This window comes from Podarcis cretensis, assembly GCF_951804945.1.
Source record: "Podarcis cretensis genome assembly, chromosome: 17".
NCBI lineage: Eukaryota > Metazoa > Chordata > Lepidosauria > Squamata > Lacertidae > Podarcis > Podarcis cretensis.
In genome coordinates, this window is record NC_137187.1 from 38,125,639 (window position 1) to 38,145,979 (window position 20,341).

A 20,341-nucleotide genomic window follows, 5' to 3' on the forward strand; every position below is an offset into this window, starting at 1 on the left:
CAGGATGCCTGATTGTAAAATAAATTTAAATTAAATTAATGAAGCCAGCATCTGTTACGTCAGCTTTATTTCTGTACCACCATTGCTTGCCCCCAAAACTCTCACATCTCTCTCCCCCCCCCCAAGTTATTGGGCCTGAGTTGTGTGACTGTAATGTTACAGTCTGGAAGCCAATGTGGTTTCCTCCAGAGGGTGTTGGGACTCCTACGCCTGGTTCTGGTTTGGAGGGACCCAAAGACTCTTGTGGCAATGTAAATACTAAGCCTTTGTGAACTTAAGACTGCTTCCCTCTGATGACAAGTTCCCAGTTCCTTATTCAACACACAGCTACATTATTATATCATCTAGATAGCTCAGTTGATTGGTAGGTAAAGGTAAAGGACCCCTGGACAGTTAAGTCCAGTCAAAGGCGACTATGGGGTTGTGGCGCTCATCATGCTTTCAGGTTGAGGGAGCTGGCGTTTGTCCACAGACAGCTTTCTGGGTCATGTGGCCAGCACGACTAAACCACTTCTGGCACAACAGAACACCATGACGGAAACCAGAGCACACGGAAACGCTGTTTACCTTCCCACCACAGCGGTACCTATTTATCTACTTGCAGTGGCGCGCTTTCGAAATGCTAGGTAGGCAGGAGCTGGGACCGAGCAACAGGAGCTCACCCCATTGTGCGGATTTGAACCTCCAACCTTCTGATTGGCAAGCACAAGAGACTCAGTGGTTTAGACCAGTGTTTCCCAACCTTGGCTCTCCAGCTGCTGTTGGACTACAACTCCCATCATCCCTGACCATTGGTCTTGCTAGCAAGGAATGATGGGAGTTGTAGTCCAAAAACAGCTGGAGACCCAAGGTTGGGAAACACTGGTTTAGACCACAGCACCACCCACATCCCTTGGTTGAAGCATGGTGCTGATTCTGCCAAGGTTGAAAGTTTGATCCCTATAAGGGATAGCTGCATATTCCTACATCGCAGAGGGTTGGACTAATGCAGTTCTCAACCTGTGGGCCCCCAGATGTTGTTGGACTACAACTCCCATCATCCCTGAGCTCTGGCCTTGCTAGCTAGGGGTGATGGGAGTTGTAGTTCAACAACATCTGGGGACCCACAGGCTGAGAAAGGCTGGTAGATGATCCTTAGGCTCTCTTCAACTCTATGATTCTGCCCTATGGGCAGCTTGAACAAGGAGGTGAAATTTATATGTGTTGGTATTTTGTGTTTTATAATTGGGTTATAAGGAAAAGAATAGATATGGTAAAATAAAAAGGTGAATTCCCTGGAAGCCTAAATCCAGGTTTGGGGCAAGTACTCTTTGGTGAGAGAGCCCCTGCAGAAATTTAAAATCACAAAACATGAAGCAAAATAAAGCATGGAAATATAGACTGCTAGACCTTTAAAATAGCCTCTTCTAAGTTGCTTTTGAATTATGGAGCTGGCGTTTGTCCACAGACAGCTTTCTGGGTCATGTGGCCAGCACATTTATGATGCTTTTGAATTATGGTGCTGGAGGAGACTCTTGAGAGTCCCATGGACTGCAAGAAGATCAAACCTCTCCATTCTGAAGGAAATCAGCCCTGAGTGCTCACTGGAAGGACAGATCCTGAAGCTGAGGCTCCAGTACTTTGGCCACCTCATGAGAAGAGAAGACTCCCTGGAGAAGACCCTGATGTTGGGAAAGATGGAGGGCACAAGGAGAAGGGGGCGACAGAGGACGAGATGGTTGGATAGTGTTTTCGAGGTTACCAGCATGAGTCTGACCAAGCTGCGGGGGGAGTGGAGGACAGGAGTGCCTGGCGTTCTCTGGTCCATGGGGTCACGAAGAGTCGGACACGACTAAACGACTAAACAACAACAACAAGTTGCTTCCAAAATTCCCCACTTCCCTTAGCATAGAAAGAGACCACGAGTTTGGTAAGTTAAAAATGGTTTACTTACAAACAAATCAAAGGTCAGATTCAAGTGCTTTTCCATACAGCAGCAACAAAAGGCAGGCAGCATGACTTAGCTTCAAAATGGTAAATATTTCTAAAACAATTGTATAGAAACACAAGGCTTGCTTAAGCTACACAGTTGAAGCTTGGAATATCCAGTTTAGATATCCTTACTGGTAGGGTTCACATAGTGGAAAAGAAAGAGAACAAATAGTTTGGCAATGCTTCCTTCCGAGATGAGGGGGTGTAACCTAGCTAAGTCTGGCAGGACAGCTTACTCTATGGTCTTAACTCCTCATGCATTAATCAGAGTTAAGCCATGGTTTTCCCAGTATAGTTAAAGCCATGGTTTTCTCAGTAGTGATGTATGGAAGTGAAACCTGGACCATAAAGAAGGCTGATCGCCGAAGAATTGATGCTTTTGAATTATGGTGCTGGAGGAGACTCTTGAGAGTCCCATGGACTGCAAGAAGATCAAACTTCTCCATTCTTAAGGAAATCAGCCCAGAGTGTTCACTGGAAGGACAGAACCTGAAGCTGAGGCTCCAAGACTTTGGCCACCTCATGAGAAGAGAAGACTCCCTGGAAAAGACACTGAAGTTGGGAAAGATTGAGGGCACAAGGAGAAGGGGACGACAGAGGACGAGATGGTTGGACAGTGTTCTCGAAGCTACCAGCATGAGTTTGACCAAACTGCGGGAGGCAGTGGAAGACAGGAGTGCCTGGCGTGCTCTGGTCCATGGTGTCATGAAGACGACTAAAATGACTAAACAACAACAAAAGGAAAAGCAGGACATTCCAGCATCAAATCAGAATCTGGGACAGCTTCTCTAAATCAGGGACGTCTTTCGAAAATAAGGACACTTAGAGGGTCTGCCAGCCCCATTCCTGTGCCTCAGAGGACCTCATGAGGCTGTGCTTCCTAGAAAGCAGCGGTCAACACCAAAGGGCAACACCAAAGAAGAGCAAAGATGAGGGCCAGGAGTCCCAGGGAAACACCACTGTCAGTGTAGGGACATCTCTGTTACTGAGACCATACTTAAAAGCTGTGTCCAGTGAAGTCAACCTGCTGGTGCAAGAAATTATGCCTGTGCAACATGTTCGCTCCCCTGTTGCCTCCCCCCCCCCCAATTTGCTATGGGGCGTCCCTGGCCCTTGAACTTGCAGATTCCGCCCAACAGGATGCCTTTGAATCTGCAAGTTCAATGGTCAGGGAGGCCCCATAGCAAATGGGTATAGCCAGGGGTGGCAGCTGCACCCCCTCCAAATCAAATAAATAAACAAAAATACTTAACTAACTGACCAATTCTGTCACAGATAACTCGGTTCTGCCCCCCTACCCCACCCCAAACATAAAGCTTGCCCCTCCAAAAAATCCTGGCTACGCCCATGTACACAACACTTAAATTTAATTTTGTTGCAAGAACCTGTTACCGGACAAAATCAAGACACCAACCAGAGCAACTTGGAAGCAAATCAGCAGCCTGTAGGCCTCGTCTTTATTAGAAAGACTGACGTGACAGGACTCCCACCGCCCACAAGGTGAAGCAAGATGGAAGCCCAGAACAAAAGAAGACCCCAACTTTTATTAGCTCCTAATCCCCTAAATTACACCCCTAGAAATACATCATATTTACATCATGACTACATTAAAAATAGGAGGGGTCGAGGAGGGGCTGCGCAGGTAATCTGAGTACCCTGACACCTGGCCGGAGGGGGTCTCCTGCTACAAACCTTTAGTAAGCCGCTTTGAGAGCCTCTCCCTTCCACAACAAGCCTCTGCGACCAAGGCACAGCGACCAAGAGGGAGCTTTCGGGTGCCAGTCCCTAGAATAGAGGCTTCAGCTCTCTTTTCCAATGGACGCTTGACTCTGCCAGCAATTGGAGTTATTCCTATGGGAAGCTTGAGAAAAATAAGTACATTGACTGTGGGTGATATGGTCACCTTAACGCTCTTATTAATATCGTCCGTAAAACAGTCACAGTTGGGTTTATTATATTCAAAACAATTACTGTATAGTGGTACCTTGGATTAAGTACTTAATTCGTTCTGGAGGTCCGTTCTTAACCTGAAACTGTTCTTAACCTAAAGCACCACTTTAGCTAATGGGGCCTCCTGCTGCTGCCGCGCCGCCAGAGCATGATTTCTGTTCTCATCCTGAGGCAAAGTTCTTAACCCAAGGTATTATTTCTGGGTTAGCAGAGTCTGTAACCTGAAGCGTATGTAACCCGAGGTACCACTGTACTGTACTTCTCTTCCTTGTCAGTGGCTGCAATCTCAGATCAGGATGCAGAGCTTTGCTGCCTCTTGCTGGGCAAAGGAGAGCATGGCATTCTGATGGGGGCAAAGGCCTTTCTACACAGAGCTCATTTAGTAACACTCAAAGGGTCACACCATCTCAAAATTCATTTTTGGGGTAGGAACCACACAAAGTTTCTAATGACCAGGTGACGTGCTGTTTCCCCCGGAGCTAAAATCTGCTTTCCAACTAATGCAAAAAAGGCTTTCTAAATTGGTTACATGTGCATTTGCCATATCATGTTTTGGGGTTTATCCAATTCCCCCAATCTCTTCACTCCTCCTCTGGTTGGTTGTGAGGGATCTTAGAAGGAATGGGGGGGGGGCTCTCACCACTGTCCTCCAACATCTGCCATGAAGCAGATGTGTAAATTTGCCTAATGAAGGGACATTTTATCATGCTTGGTGGACCTGTTTAAAAAAAGCTTTTTTAGCAAAACTGAAAAACTGAAAAATTAGAGGAGTGTCAAACCAGAAGATTTATAGGGAATGGAAAATATTTGAAGAATATTTAAAATCGTACTGTATGAACAGTAAGATACAGTACTTGCAGAAATAGAGCGATACTGGTAAGCAAGAATTACATAAAATATAATATTGGATTACTGTGTGTGTGTGTGTGTGTGTGTGTGTGTGTATATATATATATATATATATACACACACACACACACACATATATATATGGAATATATATATATATATATATATATATATATATATACATACGGTATACACACACACACACAATGGTACCTCGGGTCAAGAACTTAATTCGTTCTGGAGGTCCATTCTTAACCTGAAACTGTTCTTACCCTGAAGCACCACTTTAGCTAACAGGGCCTCCCGCTGCTGCCGCATGATTTCTGTTCTCATCCTGAAGCAAAGTTCTTAACCCGAGGTACTATTTCTGGGTTAGTGGAGTCTGTAACCTGAAGCATTTGTAACCCGAGGTACCATTGCATTATGAACCTGTGCAAGGAATACAGATAATCTAAGTAGTATAATGAGAATTATTGGAAGTTATATATTTTAATTTGTCATGTAAGTGTAATATATTGTATTTGTTTATGTTTATTTGTTTATGTTTTCATATTTTATTGTTTCTAGCCATTTGTAGTGTTTTCTGTTTTGTATGTTATGTATGTTATGTAATTCATGTATATTTGTCTATGTGAAAATTAATAAAGAATTTCTTTTTTTAAAAAAAAAGCTTTAAAAATGTGATCCAAATGCACACATTGATACAGAAAAATTTGAAGGTTAATGTTCAACTGAAACCAGAACTCCTGCTGGGATTAATTAGTTCTGCTGGGACAAATAGTTATACAACTAGAAAAAAAGTATAAAAGATTACTGCAATATATGATCACAGTGGCGAGACTCTTTTATGCATAAACATGGAAGGACTTATTATTACCTACTAGGGAAGAATGGTTACTGAAATTAATGGATTTGGCTGTGATGGCAAAGCTGACATGTTTAATTAGAGAAAAATCATTGTTGACATTTATTAATGATTGGAAGCCCCTTGTGAACTTCTTAAGTAAAAAGGAAAATGAGCTTGTAATATCTGGGTTTAAAGTCTGAAAAAAGGTTGGTTTATGGAAAGTAGGAGATTTTGATGCTATTATGGAGCAAGGGGTTTGCATATATTTATAAAGCTGATAGACAGGCAAGTCTTTTCTTTCTCTTTTCTTTTATTCCTTTTTATTTATTTTCTTTCTTTTAGTTCAGGCTTCCTCAACCTCGGCCCTCCAGATGTTTTGAGACTACAATTCCCATCTTCCCTGACCACTGGTCCTGCTAGCTAGGGATCATGGGAGTTGTAGGCCAAAAACACCTGGAAGGCCGAGGTTGAAGCCTGTTTTAGTTTTTATGTTTAAAAAATGTTTGGTATTTGATGTTAACTTTTGTATACTGCTTTTTCTTTGTTGGTTCTTCATGTGTTGATAATAATAACTTTCAGTGAAGAAGAAAAAAGATCATTCATTCTGATTTGTTTGTTTCCCATTATTTGTGCTTTCCACACTTTTCAGTCCATTTCCCCTTTCACTTTTCACATTGCAAAAAGTCCATTTTTAAAACAGTGGATTTTTCATGCTAATATGGCAGAGTTCTTTAATCCCCATTAACTGCACAAACCTAAAGATCTGGTCACTTGAAGCCCTCCTGCAAAATAGTGATATATACTTCTTTTAAAAAAATTATTTTATTTTATTAACATATAATACATTTACACAATACACGTACACAACACACTACCTAATTTTCATAACATAAAACATACCTACATTACTCTATGCCACAACTGCTGCTTGAATTTTACTAGCTAAAAAGTGGAAAACGCAAGAATTACCAGCTGTGGAAGAATGGCAGATGAAGATGATGGATTTTGCGGAGCTAGCCGACCTAACTGGAAGAGTCCATGACCAGAAGGAGGAGGAGTATCAGGAAGAATGGACAAAATTTAATGATTATTTAGTTAAAGTTGTTAAGTTAAACTAATTGGAAATAGCTTGCAGGTGTTTGATTGGCTTAGGATTTTATATAAGTTAAGTGATGAATTAATATGTTAAATTTAAACTTGAAAAGATGTAAGGATGTTAAATGATTTAAGTTTATAAGAACTCTGATTTGGAAAACCATTAAAAGGATACGCATTGAAATTCAACCAAGGGGAAGCAAGGAAGTCACTTAACAATGTTAATAAGTGTAATTTGAATAAGGTTATGATTTTTGTTTGTTTGTTTATAATTTTGTGAAAATCAATAAAAATATTTTTGGAAAACTAATAATAATAACCTTGCCGCCGTAGCTGCATACATAAATATTGTTCTGACCCTTCCTGACCTTTACTTCCACCAAGCATCACAAAGCAACGCACGCAACGCGGGTCTGGGAAGCAGGAAATTAATTCGTGCTCGTACCCAAGAAAGCGTTTGCAACCCGAGGCCGCTGCTCACGAGGCGCCCCCTAGAGGCTAGAAGACGCGCTGCAGCGACGGGGAGGGATGCGCGCAGGGTGCGGGGGGGGGCGCTCCTGTCCCACAGCCTTGCGGATTATCCTCTGCTGCGCTCTGCCCATTGGCCAGCGTCTCTGTCTGTCTCTCTCCCCCCCCCCCGCCCTCCGCATCACTTTCTGCCGGGCAGGAGGAGGAGGAGGGTAGCAATTCGCGTTGCCTTGGCAACGGCCCATGGTCCCTCCTCTTGCTAACTGCTGCTATTTCGGGCAGCATCAGCATCCAAGGTTGCTCCTAACCTCCTTGGCTCTGGCTGCTGCTGCTGCCGCTGCTGCCGCTGCCTGGCAGGGCCCGCCTGGGAGGTTAGGGGAGCCGAGGCCGGGGGCTGCTGCCAGCCAGAACAGCGCTGGCGGCGGGGGCATCCACAGAGGTAAGGAAAAGGCGCCCCCTCCTCTTCCTCCTCCTCCTCCTCGCTTCTCTTCCCCCAGCATGGCGATGATGGGTGGAGGATCAGCCCTTCTAATAGGATTCCCGGGTCTACCCTGCAGGGGTGGGGAGGGAAGGGGTAGCGGGAGGACGAGGAGGAGATAAGTAGCCGGCCTGTAGTGCAGTGGGTTAAAGTTGGTTGTGGGGGGAGGGGGGAGAACCAGGTGGCTGCCTGCGGGGAGGGTGATGGATGGAGATGGGCTGGATGAGGGTGGCTGCTGATGGGAGGGAAGGGATGAGAGCCGGGGGGGGGGGGGCGGGGAGGCGGGGGCAGGTGAGTGGATGATGTCAAGAGATGGATAGGACCTGACAGCCGGGCCGGGGAGGGGTGCTGGGGACGAGCAGAGAAGGATGTGACAGGCCAGCGAGGAGAGTGGAAGTGACAGGGCACTTTCCGGCAGCGGGTTCAGTGGGAAGCAACCCCCCACCCCCACGAAACCACCTGCTTAGTACCTGCTGCAACCCCACTAACCAACAAGGGGGTTAACTAGGCAGACAGCTCTGGGTGGAGAGTGGGGGGTGGGGGTGAGATTAGCCTGGACCTTTACTCCAGGAGCATGGCCTTTATTCAGGTAAGGAGCAGATCCTGACACGGAGTGATTTCCCACTCCATATCCTAGGATTCTTTAACTGCTGATCCTGGAACAAGGGAAAGAGAGGGGCTGTGATTTTTCAGCAGAGCATTTGCTCCCTGTTTCCATCCTTCCACCTGACTAAAGGTAAAGGTAAAGGGACCCCTGACCATTAGGTCCAGTCATGGCTGACTCTGGGGTTGCGCGCTCATCTCACTTTATTGGCCGAGGGAGCCGGCGTGCAGCTTCCGGGTCATGTGGCCAGCAGGACTAAGCCGCTTCTGGTGAACCAGAGCAGCGCACGAAAACGCCGTTTACCTTGCCGCCGGAGCGGTACCTATTTATCTACTTGCACTTTGACATGCTTTCGAACTGCTAGGTTGGCAGGAGCAGGGACCGAGCAACATGAGCTCACCTCGTCATGGGGATTCGAACCACCGACCTTCTGATCGGCAAGTCCTAGGCTCTGTGGTTTAACCCACAGCGCCCCCCGCGTCATGACTAGTTAGGTGCTAAACCCAATCTCTGTTTTCCACTGCTCAGAGTGTTTCCTTTCCTGGGTCTCCTGGGATCCGACTGCTTTCTAGAGTGTCCCCCTTATAAATTCTGACAGGAACCCCTTCCTTTTGCAGAGGTCCCAGGACCCAGCAGTAAAACTCTTTCTCCCCTCTCCACTTCCCCCAAAACTATTGCCTCAGTTCTGAAAAGGGACCAGTGATGTTTGCCCTTCGCATGATGATATATGACTCAAGAGGATGAAATCCAAATGCACTGTGGTGGTCTTGCAGGAGATGGTCTTTCTCTCTGAGCTCTCACCATACATTTGAAGTGCATTTAAATCGCACACACCCAAAAAAACCATGGGAACTGTAGTTATTCCAAGGGTACTGGGAATTGTAGCTGTGAGGGCCGATCTACGTTTCCCAGGATTCTTGGGGGGTGGTGTACATAGGTGATCAGCCAGTAAAATGGCAGATGTAGCACAGCACTGGTGAGAAGACATGCATGTTGAGACAAAATATTATTAGATGTAGTGTTGGAACTGATTGTTGTAGTTGCCACTAAAGAAAGAGATTTGTGATTTTAGAATCACTGTAAAACTGATAACATTCAAGATACTGCAGTATTTGCTGTCAGAACCTCAGAGAGAATCTTAGAAATCAGGTATCAGTGCAGATATTATCCCATGGGTTCTAGAGACAGAAAAGAAGTGAATTTGTGTGTTATTGTTGTTTTACATGAATCAGCTATGTGGGGGTTTAATGCCCATTTTGCATCAAGCATACTCTAGCCTCAGGCAGGCTTTCTAGTAACACATAACTCTTCAGCAAGCATTCTGCAGGGTAGTTCATACAGCTCTACTTTATGGGGATTCAAAATGGGCATTTAAATTTCAAATGGTTCAGTCTTAGTGGGTTCAACAATAGGTTGTTAATAATAATAATAATAATAATAATAATAATAATAATAATAATTTATTCATACCCCACCCATCTGGCTGGGTTTCCCCAGCCACTCTGAGTGGCTTCCAACAGAATATTAAAATACAATAGTCTGTTAAACATTAAAAGCTTCCCTAAACAGGGCTGCCTTTAGATATAAGGTTTAACCTTATAAATATAATAATATTACTTAGCCTATGAATAATTCCCATGCATTATCAGTAATCCTTACAACAGCCTTGTCCAGTAAAATTGTGTCATTATTATTCTCATATTGCCAGTGGGGTGGTACTTAACTGTGTTTTATGGCAGAGGTGACACCTGAGCAAAATATTTCCAGGATCAGGGCTTTGTCTCATGGCCACACATGAGCTCTCTCAGAAGGTGATCTAACCAAAGATACCATCTACTACTGAGCATGCTCTAGGTAAAGGTAAAGGTACCCCTGCCCGTATGGGCCAGTCTTGACAGACTCTGGGGTTGTGCGCCCATCTCACTTAAGAGGCCAGGGGCCAGCGCTGTCCAGAGACACTTCCGGGTCACGTGGCCAGCGTGACATCGCTGCTCTGGCGAGCCAGAGCCGCACACGGAAACGCCGTTTACCTTCCCGCTGGTAAGCGGTCCCTATTTATCTACTTGCACCCGGAGGTGCTTTCAAACTGCTAGGTTGGCAGGCGCTGGGACCGAGCAGCGGGAGCGCACCCCGCCGCAGGGATTCAGAAAATATTGTCATATTGTATAAAACATAGCATGTTTTGTCTCTCATACTATATGTACTTTTACCATTTTAAATACTCCCCTCCAACTCCCTTCACACAAAAAGCGTATCCATTGGAATATTGGCTTCTCCCTGACATGCTAGCTTTCAGTGTGCAGGGTTGAGAATTATTTCAGTGAGAGAGCAGTCCAGTCCTGACAAAAGTTTCCCACTTGACTCTGCTGATTGTACGGCCCCTTTCAGATGTTATTTCAGATGCGTAAAGGTAAAGGTAAAGGGAACCCTGACCATTAGGTCCAGTCGTGACCGACTCTGGGGTTGTGGCGCTCATCTCGCTTTATTGGCCGAGGGAGCCGGCATACAGCTTCCGGGTCATGTGGCCAGCATGACTAAGCCGCTTCTGGCAAACCAGAGCAGTGCACAGAAACGCCGTTTACCTTCCCGCCGGAGCGGTACCTATTTATCTACTTGCACTTTGATGTGCTTTCGAACTGCTAGGTTGGCAGGAGCAGGGACTGAGCAACGGGAGCTCACCCCATCGCGGGGACTTGAACCGCCAACCTTCTGATCGGGAAGTCCTAGGCTCTGTGGATTAACCCACAGTGCCACCCGCATCCCTCGATTTTAATGCGTAGAGAGGGGGAAAGTGAGATTGTGTGTACTCAGCTGTGCCACACTTTTCACAGGGCACTTCCAAATACCCTGTTTATTGAGCATTCATCCTGATTTGTTTACAGGGTGATTTGACAACACCCGCTATTTCATGAACAGTCTTTCTGGGTTTTTTGTGGGGAGGTTAGATGAGGTGGTCTCAAAACCTCTGAAGCAGTAACAGAGATAATGCCTCTGCAATTTTCCCCACCCCCAAAACAACTTGGGGAAATATAAGAAAAATGAGATAATAGTGCCTCTGCACTGGCCTTCCTGCACCAACAGCTTTGGAACAATTCCTGCTGTATGACATGCAACATAAACAAAAAGGATTTCCACATCTCCTCCTTACCCTTCTATTCAAGGAATGCTCTTCTCTGGTTGCTGCCTGCTCAGTGTTCAAAATTAGCCAGGTGCCAGGTGTATTTCGCACCTGACTATCGGCCATTGGAACCAAGTGAAGATTCCTGGTGCCAGGAGGGCACCTGACATCTCCACCGTCTGGAGATCCTTGGATCTGGACTGTTTTCACACACTAATACCCCATCCTGTCAAATTCTATCCGTTATATTTTATCCACACAATCGGAATGAATTTCTGGGGAAAAACGCTTTTTCTGTGCAGCCTGTGTAGGAGCAGTCACTGTTAAGAAAAAGGGGTTGATATATATGTGAACTGTCATTGGATCAATTAACTTTTCTTCTTTAAGTGCTCAAAGCTCTTAACCGAGCTCAAGATTGTCATCAGAACTAGCCAGATGTTTAACTGATAATCACAATGAGACCATCATTTGAAAAATAAGACTTCAGAGCCATCTTGCCCCAAAATGGCAACTAGACATTCTGTTTTGGCAGCTACAACCTTGGTTTAAGGAGACATTTGGCGCCTACCTTATATATCTGAGTTTCTAACACTGTGTCTGCTGCATGTGGCAGCAAACAAAACAAACATAGCAGCAATGGGTTTCATTTCTTCCTGCAACCCCACCTTTTCTAAACGTCCATCAGGCAGCTGCCTGCCACATGGCTGACAGGCAGCAAAATGTGCCAACAGGCAGTTGCCGTGCTTGCCCCTGACACACACCCCACACTTTTTTAAAAAAAGTAGTTGCTGACCTACCACTTCATGTGGCTGGCAGAGAGCAAAACAAAACAAGCAGAGCAGAGCAGCAAAAGGATGGCTCCTGCGCTTCACACCCACTTTCCAAAAACTGCTCCAGGGACAGGACCACTGCTTGCTCTACAAGGCCAGCAGGCAGCAAAGCAAAGAGGAAGCAAACAGGCTGCAGCACTTCTTCTCCCTCTGCTTTTTAAAAAAGTCCCCTCCCATGGACAAGAAAGCTTCTCCCCTTTTCAATAAGCCCTTCCATGTACATTTTCTTTTTCATGGTTTGATTCATTTTTTCTGAAACACTTTACAATTGGGTTGATTTTACTGAGTGGAGTAATTTCAGGTTTCGTTTGTAATTGTTTATATTTGCGATATAAGGTAATGTAACAATACCAGTCTGATATGATTTCTTTCTTGTGCTCTTCGGCTATCTCAATCCCAGTTTTGTTGGTAATAACCTTGTAAATGTTGCAAACAAACAAATAAGCCATACCTTTCACTTCTCTGAAGGTAGAGGGCAGGGCAAGAACCTCCTCATATTGCCTTTGGGTACAGAGGGGATTCGTTCAGGAGAGTGTGTCACCAGGCTAGGCACAGGCCACCTGCTTTATAGGGCAGCCTGTCAGGGGCTTGAGAAGCCCCCTCTTCCCCCAGCTTTTCTGTGGTTGCACAAACAAGAGCAGAACTCAAGGCGGGAATATCATGCACTTGGCGGTCAGGAGAAGGTGTTCCCACAAGCACCCATTTGAAGCTGGACTAGCCAGAACCTCTCTTTCATGGGGCCTTTCAGTGCTCTCTGGGCCATGGGAACTCCACGCCACACCATCTTTCCCCAGCCACACTGCTTGTTGACCTTGCTTCACATCCTCCTTGAGTGCTTTTTGTCGAACGACCCTTGCTTGCAACTTCCAAAGGTGGAATTTATACTCATTGCTCTGCCCATTTTTGCCTCTGGCCCTTTACACAACCAACGTGCGGCCTCGGAGATTGTACCAAAGGGAAGGTGGCCCTCCAGCTGAAAAAGGTTCCCCGCCCTCTGATGTTATGGCTCTCACTGGGTGGTTTTCAGCTAAGCAGGCCTATTGGGGTTAAGTAAAAGGTAAAGGTACCCCTGCCCGTACGGGCCAGTCTTGACAGACTCTGGGGTTGTGCGCCCATCTCACTTAAGAGGCCAGGGGCCAGCGCTGTCCGGAGACACTTCCGGGTCACGTGGCCAGCGTGACAAAGCTGCATCTGGCGAGCCAGAGCCGCACACGGAAACGCCGTTTACCTTCCCGCTGGTAAGCGGTCCCTATTTATCTACTTGCACCCAGAGGTGCTTTCGAACTGCTAGGTTGGCAGGCGCTGGGACCGAGCAGCGGGAGCGCACCCCGCCGCAGGGATTCGAACCGCCGACCTTTCGATCGGCAAGCCCTAGGCGCTGAGGCTTTAACCGACAGCGCCACCTGCGTCCCCTATTGGGGTTAAGGCGCCTCAATCACATTTATTTCAGTGGGTCTAGTCTGAGTAAAAACTTAGTCAATGAACAAACTATCCTGGAATCTGAGCTGTATGTCAACATTTGTGTCTCTGCACAGGACAAAGTGAGGCAACCTCTGGGGACCCTACGAAGCCCCCCTATTGGATGTGGGGGACTGAGCTTGGGTCCCCGAAGTGAGATCCCTGGCTGCGCTGACTGTGGGGCAGTCATGGGGGGTGCTGGCCCCCATGTCCATGACTGGGGTTCAGAGAGGATCGAGCCCTGTGGCATCAGGTCAGTCCAATGCGCTACTCGTCCTCCACCTGAGAGGGCTGATCAACTGAAGTGGGGAGCGAGGGAATGGAGGAGTCTGCCTTCCTGAGAAATACTCACCTCTCGTTGTTGTCCCCCTTCCAAAAGCTGCAGCACAAGACAAAGCCCCCAGGTGACTTGTGAGGCTCGTATTCCTGCAACAGAGACCACCCCAGCTGCAGGAGGTGAGTGTGGAGGGTTTTTGGGTGTTGTTATAAATAGGACGCCCTACGGTGGGGGTTGCAATTGGCAATTGATTTTAATGGGGTCCTTTTCAGCCCAGTAAGTGCAGAATGATCGGCAATATTGGCTCTCTAAGACCCCATCTGCATTGCACATTTAAAGCAACATTATAGCACTTTAAACAGTAATGGCTTCCTCCAAAGTAACCTGGAAACTTCACTTTCTTAAGGGTGCTAGGAGACCATTATTCCCCTCACAGAGATACAATTATCAGAGTGGGGTAACAGTCAATCCCTCCTTTGTGGGAAACTCTGGAATTTGTTGCTCTCTGAGGGGAATAGGAATCGCCTAAAATTTCTCAACACTCTTAGCAAACTACAACTCACAGGGTTCTTTGTGGAAAGCCATGATTGTTTGAAGTGATATGATACCAGACCCTCCGAGTGTCCCTCTTTTTCCAGGGACATCCCTGATTTAGAAAAGCCGTCCCAGTTTCCGATTTGATCCCAGAATATCTCACTTTCCCTTAGGATGTCCCTATTTTCATCGGATAAATGTTGGAGGTTATGGAGTTTCCCAGCCCCCGAACCATCTGAAGGCAATCCTGTATAGGGAAGGATTTTTTAAATGTTTGATGTTTTATTATATTTTTATATATGTTGGAAGCTGCCCAGAGTATCTGGGGCAACCCAGTCAGATGTGTGGGGTATAAATAGTAAAAATTTCATAATGGAATGGGATGTCCCTATTTTCATCGGAGAAATGTTGGAGGGTATGTGATACTGCTTTGAATGTGATAGTGCAGATGGGGCCTTTTCCCACTCAAACCAAGATGGAGGCAAAGGACTGTATTCCCTCTACCTTGCAGGCTTTGGTAGAGCTCTTCCTTTTGAACCCAGGTCTGCAAAGTAGGACCTGTGTGTGAGAAACAAAATGGTTTCTTGGGACTTGCTCCTCCTAGTATATTTTAAATCGAGGAGTGAGCTTTGTTTTGTTTTTGATTCTTCTGTTTTTTGGGGGGGTTGTCGCTTGTTTTTCCCCTCTGCGTGTTTTATTTGTTTTGAGGGGGTGTGTGGTTGCGGTTTTTTTGTGGGGGGGGGGGGAGTCTAAGCATTGCCAGTTTTTCTTCTGTGAAATGGGTATGTCTGTGGTGCCCACAACCATTTCTTGGATTTTGGGTCCCTGTCCCCCCAAAGGCTGAGTGAGGTCCTCTGCTTGAGGACCTTCTCTTTACCATTTCCTTGTATCTTGGCTTCAATGTGATGATGAGGAGCAGAGGTGATTTAAGGAAGAGCACTGCCAAAGCCACTTCTGCTGCCCAAGCTGAAAGGAAGGACTTAGAATCCCTCACCTGCCTCTCAGCTTGGGAGAACATCAGCGCCTACTCTGGGAACCAGAAGTAAAGTGGATTGCAGGGGGTAGAGATTTGTCCCCTGTGTTTCCTGTTGCTGATCCCTGAGTTAGAGTTTGTGTGAATGCCACCATTAAGTCATGCTAGCAGGAGAACCTACTCTCCTCCAGTTGAAGCATTCTTGTCAATAACGGGTTGCCTGTGGCGAACAAGAATTCCCTGAAGCCTTTAGAAAAGACCGTGCACACACTTTTAAAGCACATCCATGGCAGGGTTTTTTCCTCCAATAATTCTGGGCCCTCTAGTTTAACCTCACAGGAGTCACAGTTCCCAGCGACCCTTAACAAGCTATTCCCAGAATTCTTTGAGGGAAAGAATGTGCTTCAAACGTCCACCAAGCCTTTGGACATCAGATAGGACAGGCAGGCTAGGGAGACATTTTGTGGACTTGTGCGCAGGGCTGTGCCAGGGCTGAACTTTGCTGTATGTTCCAAAACGTAGTGTTGCCGTTCCTCCCCAGCTTCACCAAACGAAGCACTGTAGGGCTTTCTTAAGAACATGTGCCCATTGCACATGCTACAACGTGACCTCCTTGTCGGAGCTATGGCGGTTTCTCCTACCCTTGCAAAGTTTGTACACCCCAAATGTAACGACCAGAATTGCAGCCTCTCTCCTGAAACACAGGCAAAAAGAGAGAGAAGCCTGAAACATTGAAAGTTTCGTCTTGTGGAATAAAACCCATGCTTTTTGACTTAAAAAATATTTTTCTGGCAGTAGAGTCATGACCAGGCATGGGCAAACTCGGCCCTCCAGATGTTTTGAGACTACAATTCCCATCATCTCTTATCACTGGTCCTGTTTGCTAGGGATGATGGGAGTTGTAGTCCTAAAACATCTGGAGGGCTGAGTTTACCTATGCCTGGTCAAGACGGTCTGTTTTAATGAAAGAGAACTGTCTGGGAACCATTCTGTAGAAGCATAGGTGCCAACTCCCTGGGGCCCCAAAGTGCCCAAGCACCCACAAAATTCCCCATGAAGGGACCGGGCACCCCCAAATTTCAGTCCCAAGGCCATGCACACTGCATGGCTCCCATAGCCCCGGGCACCCATGGTGGCAGGGCCAAGCTGACACTCCTGTGTAGAAGAATCATATCTGTTTATTACAACACAGCACAACTACCGTATTTTTCGCTCTATAAGATGCACCAGACCACAAGTTTTTGGAGGAGGAAAACAAGGAAAAAAATATTCTGAATCTCAGAAGCCAGAACAGCAAGAGGAATCGCTGCGCAGTGAAAGCAGCAATCCCTCTTGCTGTTCTGGCTTCTGTGATAGCTGCGCAGCCTGCATTCACTCCAAAAGACGCACACACATTTCCCCTTACTTTTTAGGAGGGAAAAAGTGAGTCTTATAGAGCAAAAAATACGGTACATTCCACATTATTTAGGATTACCTGGAACAGTTCCTTCGCAGCCACAAATACGGCAATGTGTTGCAATCCCAAACCAGTGCCCTCAAGCCTACCCCCAGGGGAAAATCACACCTCATCTTCAACCGTGGTCATGTCTGATACTCCTGAGGAAGGATAAAAAATGTCCAAGGTCTTTGTGGCAAGGGGATAACTTCTCTGAATCCAAAGGGCCCCAATGAGATATCAGAATAGGAAATCATGATATACCTGTTACCAATGTATCCAATTCTGTTTTGCAGTCAATGGGTATCTTGGCTCCTGCAACTGCTCCAAGCAGACGATTCCAGAATATTAGTCCTTCTAAATGTATGAATGGCTAGTTTATAACGAGTTTATGGCCTTGCATTCCATAGCAATGCCTCATCTTGCCTAGAGCTGAAATGGGTATTTGAAATTCACTGAAATTTCCAATTTCACCATTTTTACATGTGCATTTGGAATGTGACATTGTGCCTCTGAATTAGAACTGTTTAGATTTGCTGGCATCTCTTGGTGCTTTTGGCAGGCATTTCTTTGTTTATTTACACATATATACTTCGTTAAAACCAGCTCCACTAGATTATTAAAGCCGCTCATGACATACATCCATAATACAGTATAAAGAAATACGAAACCACATAAGCTGTCAGCTGTCAAATACTTAACACCACAGCATGCCATCTATCAAATGTTATTAAATACTAAATACCATTACATGTCACTTACCAAATACAATCAGATACTAAATACTATTGCTTGCCAACCATCAAATACTAAATCCCATTGCTTATTAGCTGTTAAATATTATTGACTACTAAAAAAAAAATTAAAATGTTGCATGCCAGTTATTAAATGAAGTACTAAATACCATTACATGTCACCCAGTTCCAAATAATACCAAGCAGCGTCAAATATCATAGGACGTCAAATGCAGATATCAAATATCGGGTGACTTGTTTGGCAAATGAATATTTGACTGGATTTCTGCAGAATCTGGAAGAGATTTTGTATGGCGGAAAATTTGTTTCAGCCCTAATCTTGGCTCTGAAAGGTACTGTCTTGCTGCCTCTCTTTTATTTTCCTTCCACCTTTTCAGTGAATGTCGTAGTGGTGGTGGACGGGAACTGCATCCTGCAATATACCCATCGCCAGTCACCTTGCTCCTGCCTTTCTGATGGGGAGCCCCTCCTGTCCCGACGCCCTCCGCCAACGTACGGGGCTGTGCCCCCCAGCCCCACTGTCCCCAGGGGTCCAGCTTGCGGCCAAGAAGCTGGCCCGCCCCCATCCCGCAGGACCCGTGGACTCAGCGTCCGCTGTTGCACCAAAGCCTGCCTGGGCGACGAAGAAGAACATGCCGAGCGGCACCTCCACCGGGGGCCACCCTGCAGCCGCCTCACCCCAGTGCCCTTGCCCTGCAGCCCCTCTGGCCCGTGGTTTGGAGTGGGGTCTCTCAGTGGGGGCAGGCCGGGGGCTCGGGTGGTGAAGATCTGGGACCGACAGCGATGCCCCTTGCTGGAGGAAGGGGATGTCATTGCAAAGGTGAATGGGGCTGACGTGCGGGACCTGAGCCCGGGAGAAGTGGAAAGTGTCTTGCAGGAGCATACGCGGACAGGAGATGTGATCCTTCTGGTGGAAAGGAAAGGTGAGCCATGACAGCAGGCAGGGCCACCACGAGGTTTTGTCACAGCCCTGGGCAGATTCAAGTTTCCCACCATCCTCCCTCATCTTATCCACCTGCTGGGCATCTTGCTTCGCAACATTAGCGCATGAATGGCCAAGGGTTCGCCAGGATTATCTTGGTTTGCCAATTCCAATGGCTCCTATAGCAATGCTATGCTTGTAACCCGTTGGAAATCGATAAAAAAATCAGACTGTCTCGCCAGAGTGGTGCATGCTCAAGTTATCTCTCGCTTGGACTACTGCAATGCGCTCTCTGTGGGGCTACCTTTGAAGGTGACCCAGAAACTACAACTAATCCAGAATGCGGCAGCTAGACTGGTGACTGGGAGCAGCCGCCGAGACCACATAACGTAGGTCTTGAAAGACCTACATTGGCTCCCAGTACATTTCCGGTCACCAAAGTGTTGGTGCTGATCTTTAAAGCCCTAAACAGCCTCGGTCCAGTATACCTGAAGGAGCGTCTCCACCTCCATTGTTCTGCCCAGACACTGAGGTCCAGTGCTGAGGGCCTTCTGGCGGTTCCCTCGCTGCGAGAAGCCAAGTTACAGGGAACCAGGCAGAGGGCCTTCTCGGTAGTGGCACCCTCCCTGTGGAACGCCCTCCCAGCAGATGTCAAAGAGAAAAATAACTTTTAGAAGACATCTGAAGGCAGCCCTGTTTAGGGAAGCTTTTAATGTTTAACAGGTTATTGTATTTTAGTGTTTCGTTGGCAGCCACCCAGAGTGGCTGGGGAAACCCAGCCAGATGGGCGGGGTATAAATAATAAATTATTATTATTATTATTATTTTAAAAAACAACTTGCAGGACAACGGAAAGGGATTAGAAGCAAGGCACTCATCTATGAATATCTGCCCTCCCCTCTGCTGCTGGTTGAGGTGCTCAGGCATGTCCTCAAAAATGCAGCAGACACCCCCCCCAGGTGTCTTTGTGCCCCTCCGCCAGGAAGAGAGGCCGTGGCTCTTCCTCCAAGAGTTTTGCCTCGCTGAGACAGGCGCTGCTCCTTTAGCAAGAGAGGCAGGTTCCGAGTTTGCCTTCATGGCTAACTTGGCCGCGGCAGCCAGGGAGCAGCATTTTGGGTCATTGGATGCTGTGTGACAGCAGGATAGAATTCAAAGCCCCTGTTGCATAAGAGGCAGTAGATAGACCTTAAATAAATGATTAAAATAAACAAATAGTTGTATTAATTTTAAAAAAAATCACGGAAATGTCTGCAAGCGTGAGATAATGGTGCTAATGATAATAATAAGCTGGTGTTGTCAAGTGACTTCAGTGCTAGCCGTGGGACCAGGGTCCCTCAGTTCAAACTGGACCTGTAGTCACGAAACCATGGGATGGGGCAGAGCAGATACACACTTTATATGGCACCGAGTATCACAGACTCTCCAAGTGTCCCTATTTTGCAGGGAAGTCCTTGATTTAGAGAAGCTGTCCTGGTTTCTAAATTGATCCCAGAACAGAATGTCCCACTTTTCCTTAAAAAGGCAAAGGTAAAGGTACCCCTGACCGTTAGGTCCAGTTGCAGGTCATGTGGCCAGCATGACTAAGTTTTGGTGAACCAGAGCAGCTCACAGAAACACCGTTTACCTTCCCGCCGGAGTGGTACCTATTTATCTACTTGCACTTTTTGGCGTGCTTTCGAACTGCTAGGTTGGCAGGAGCAGGGATCGAGCAATGGGAGCTCACCCCGTCGCGGGGATTCGAACCGCCGACCTTCTGATCGGCAAGCCCAAGAGGCTC

At 46.6% G+C, this 20,341-nt stretch overlaps 1 protein-coding gene across 2 annotated transcripts in view; it reads left to right on the forward strand.

Moving 5' to 3' along the window:
* The first annotated feature begins 7,382 nt into the window (after window positions 1-7,382).
* LOC307206699 (uncharacterized protein) overlaps window positions 7,383-20,341 on the forward strand; it is a 37,873-nt gene continuing 24,914 nt past the window's right edge. For both annotated transcript variants that reach the window (XM_079960044.1, XM_079960045.1), the window contains exons 1-4: window positions 7,383-7,619; window positions 13,746-13,921; window positions 14,048-14,124; window positions 18,020-18,565. In XM_079960044.1, coding sequence (XP_079816170.1) covers window positions 13,857-13,921; window positions 14,048-14,124; window positions 18,020-18,565 — 688 coding nt within the window. In that variant the 5' untranslated portion in view covers window positions 7,383-7,619; window positions 13,746-13,856. The remainder of the gene's footprint in view (window positions 7,620-13,745; window positions 13,922-14,047; window positions 14,125-18,019; window positions 18,566-20,341) is intronic.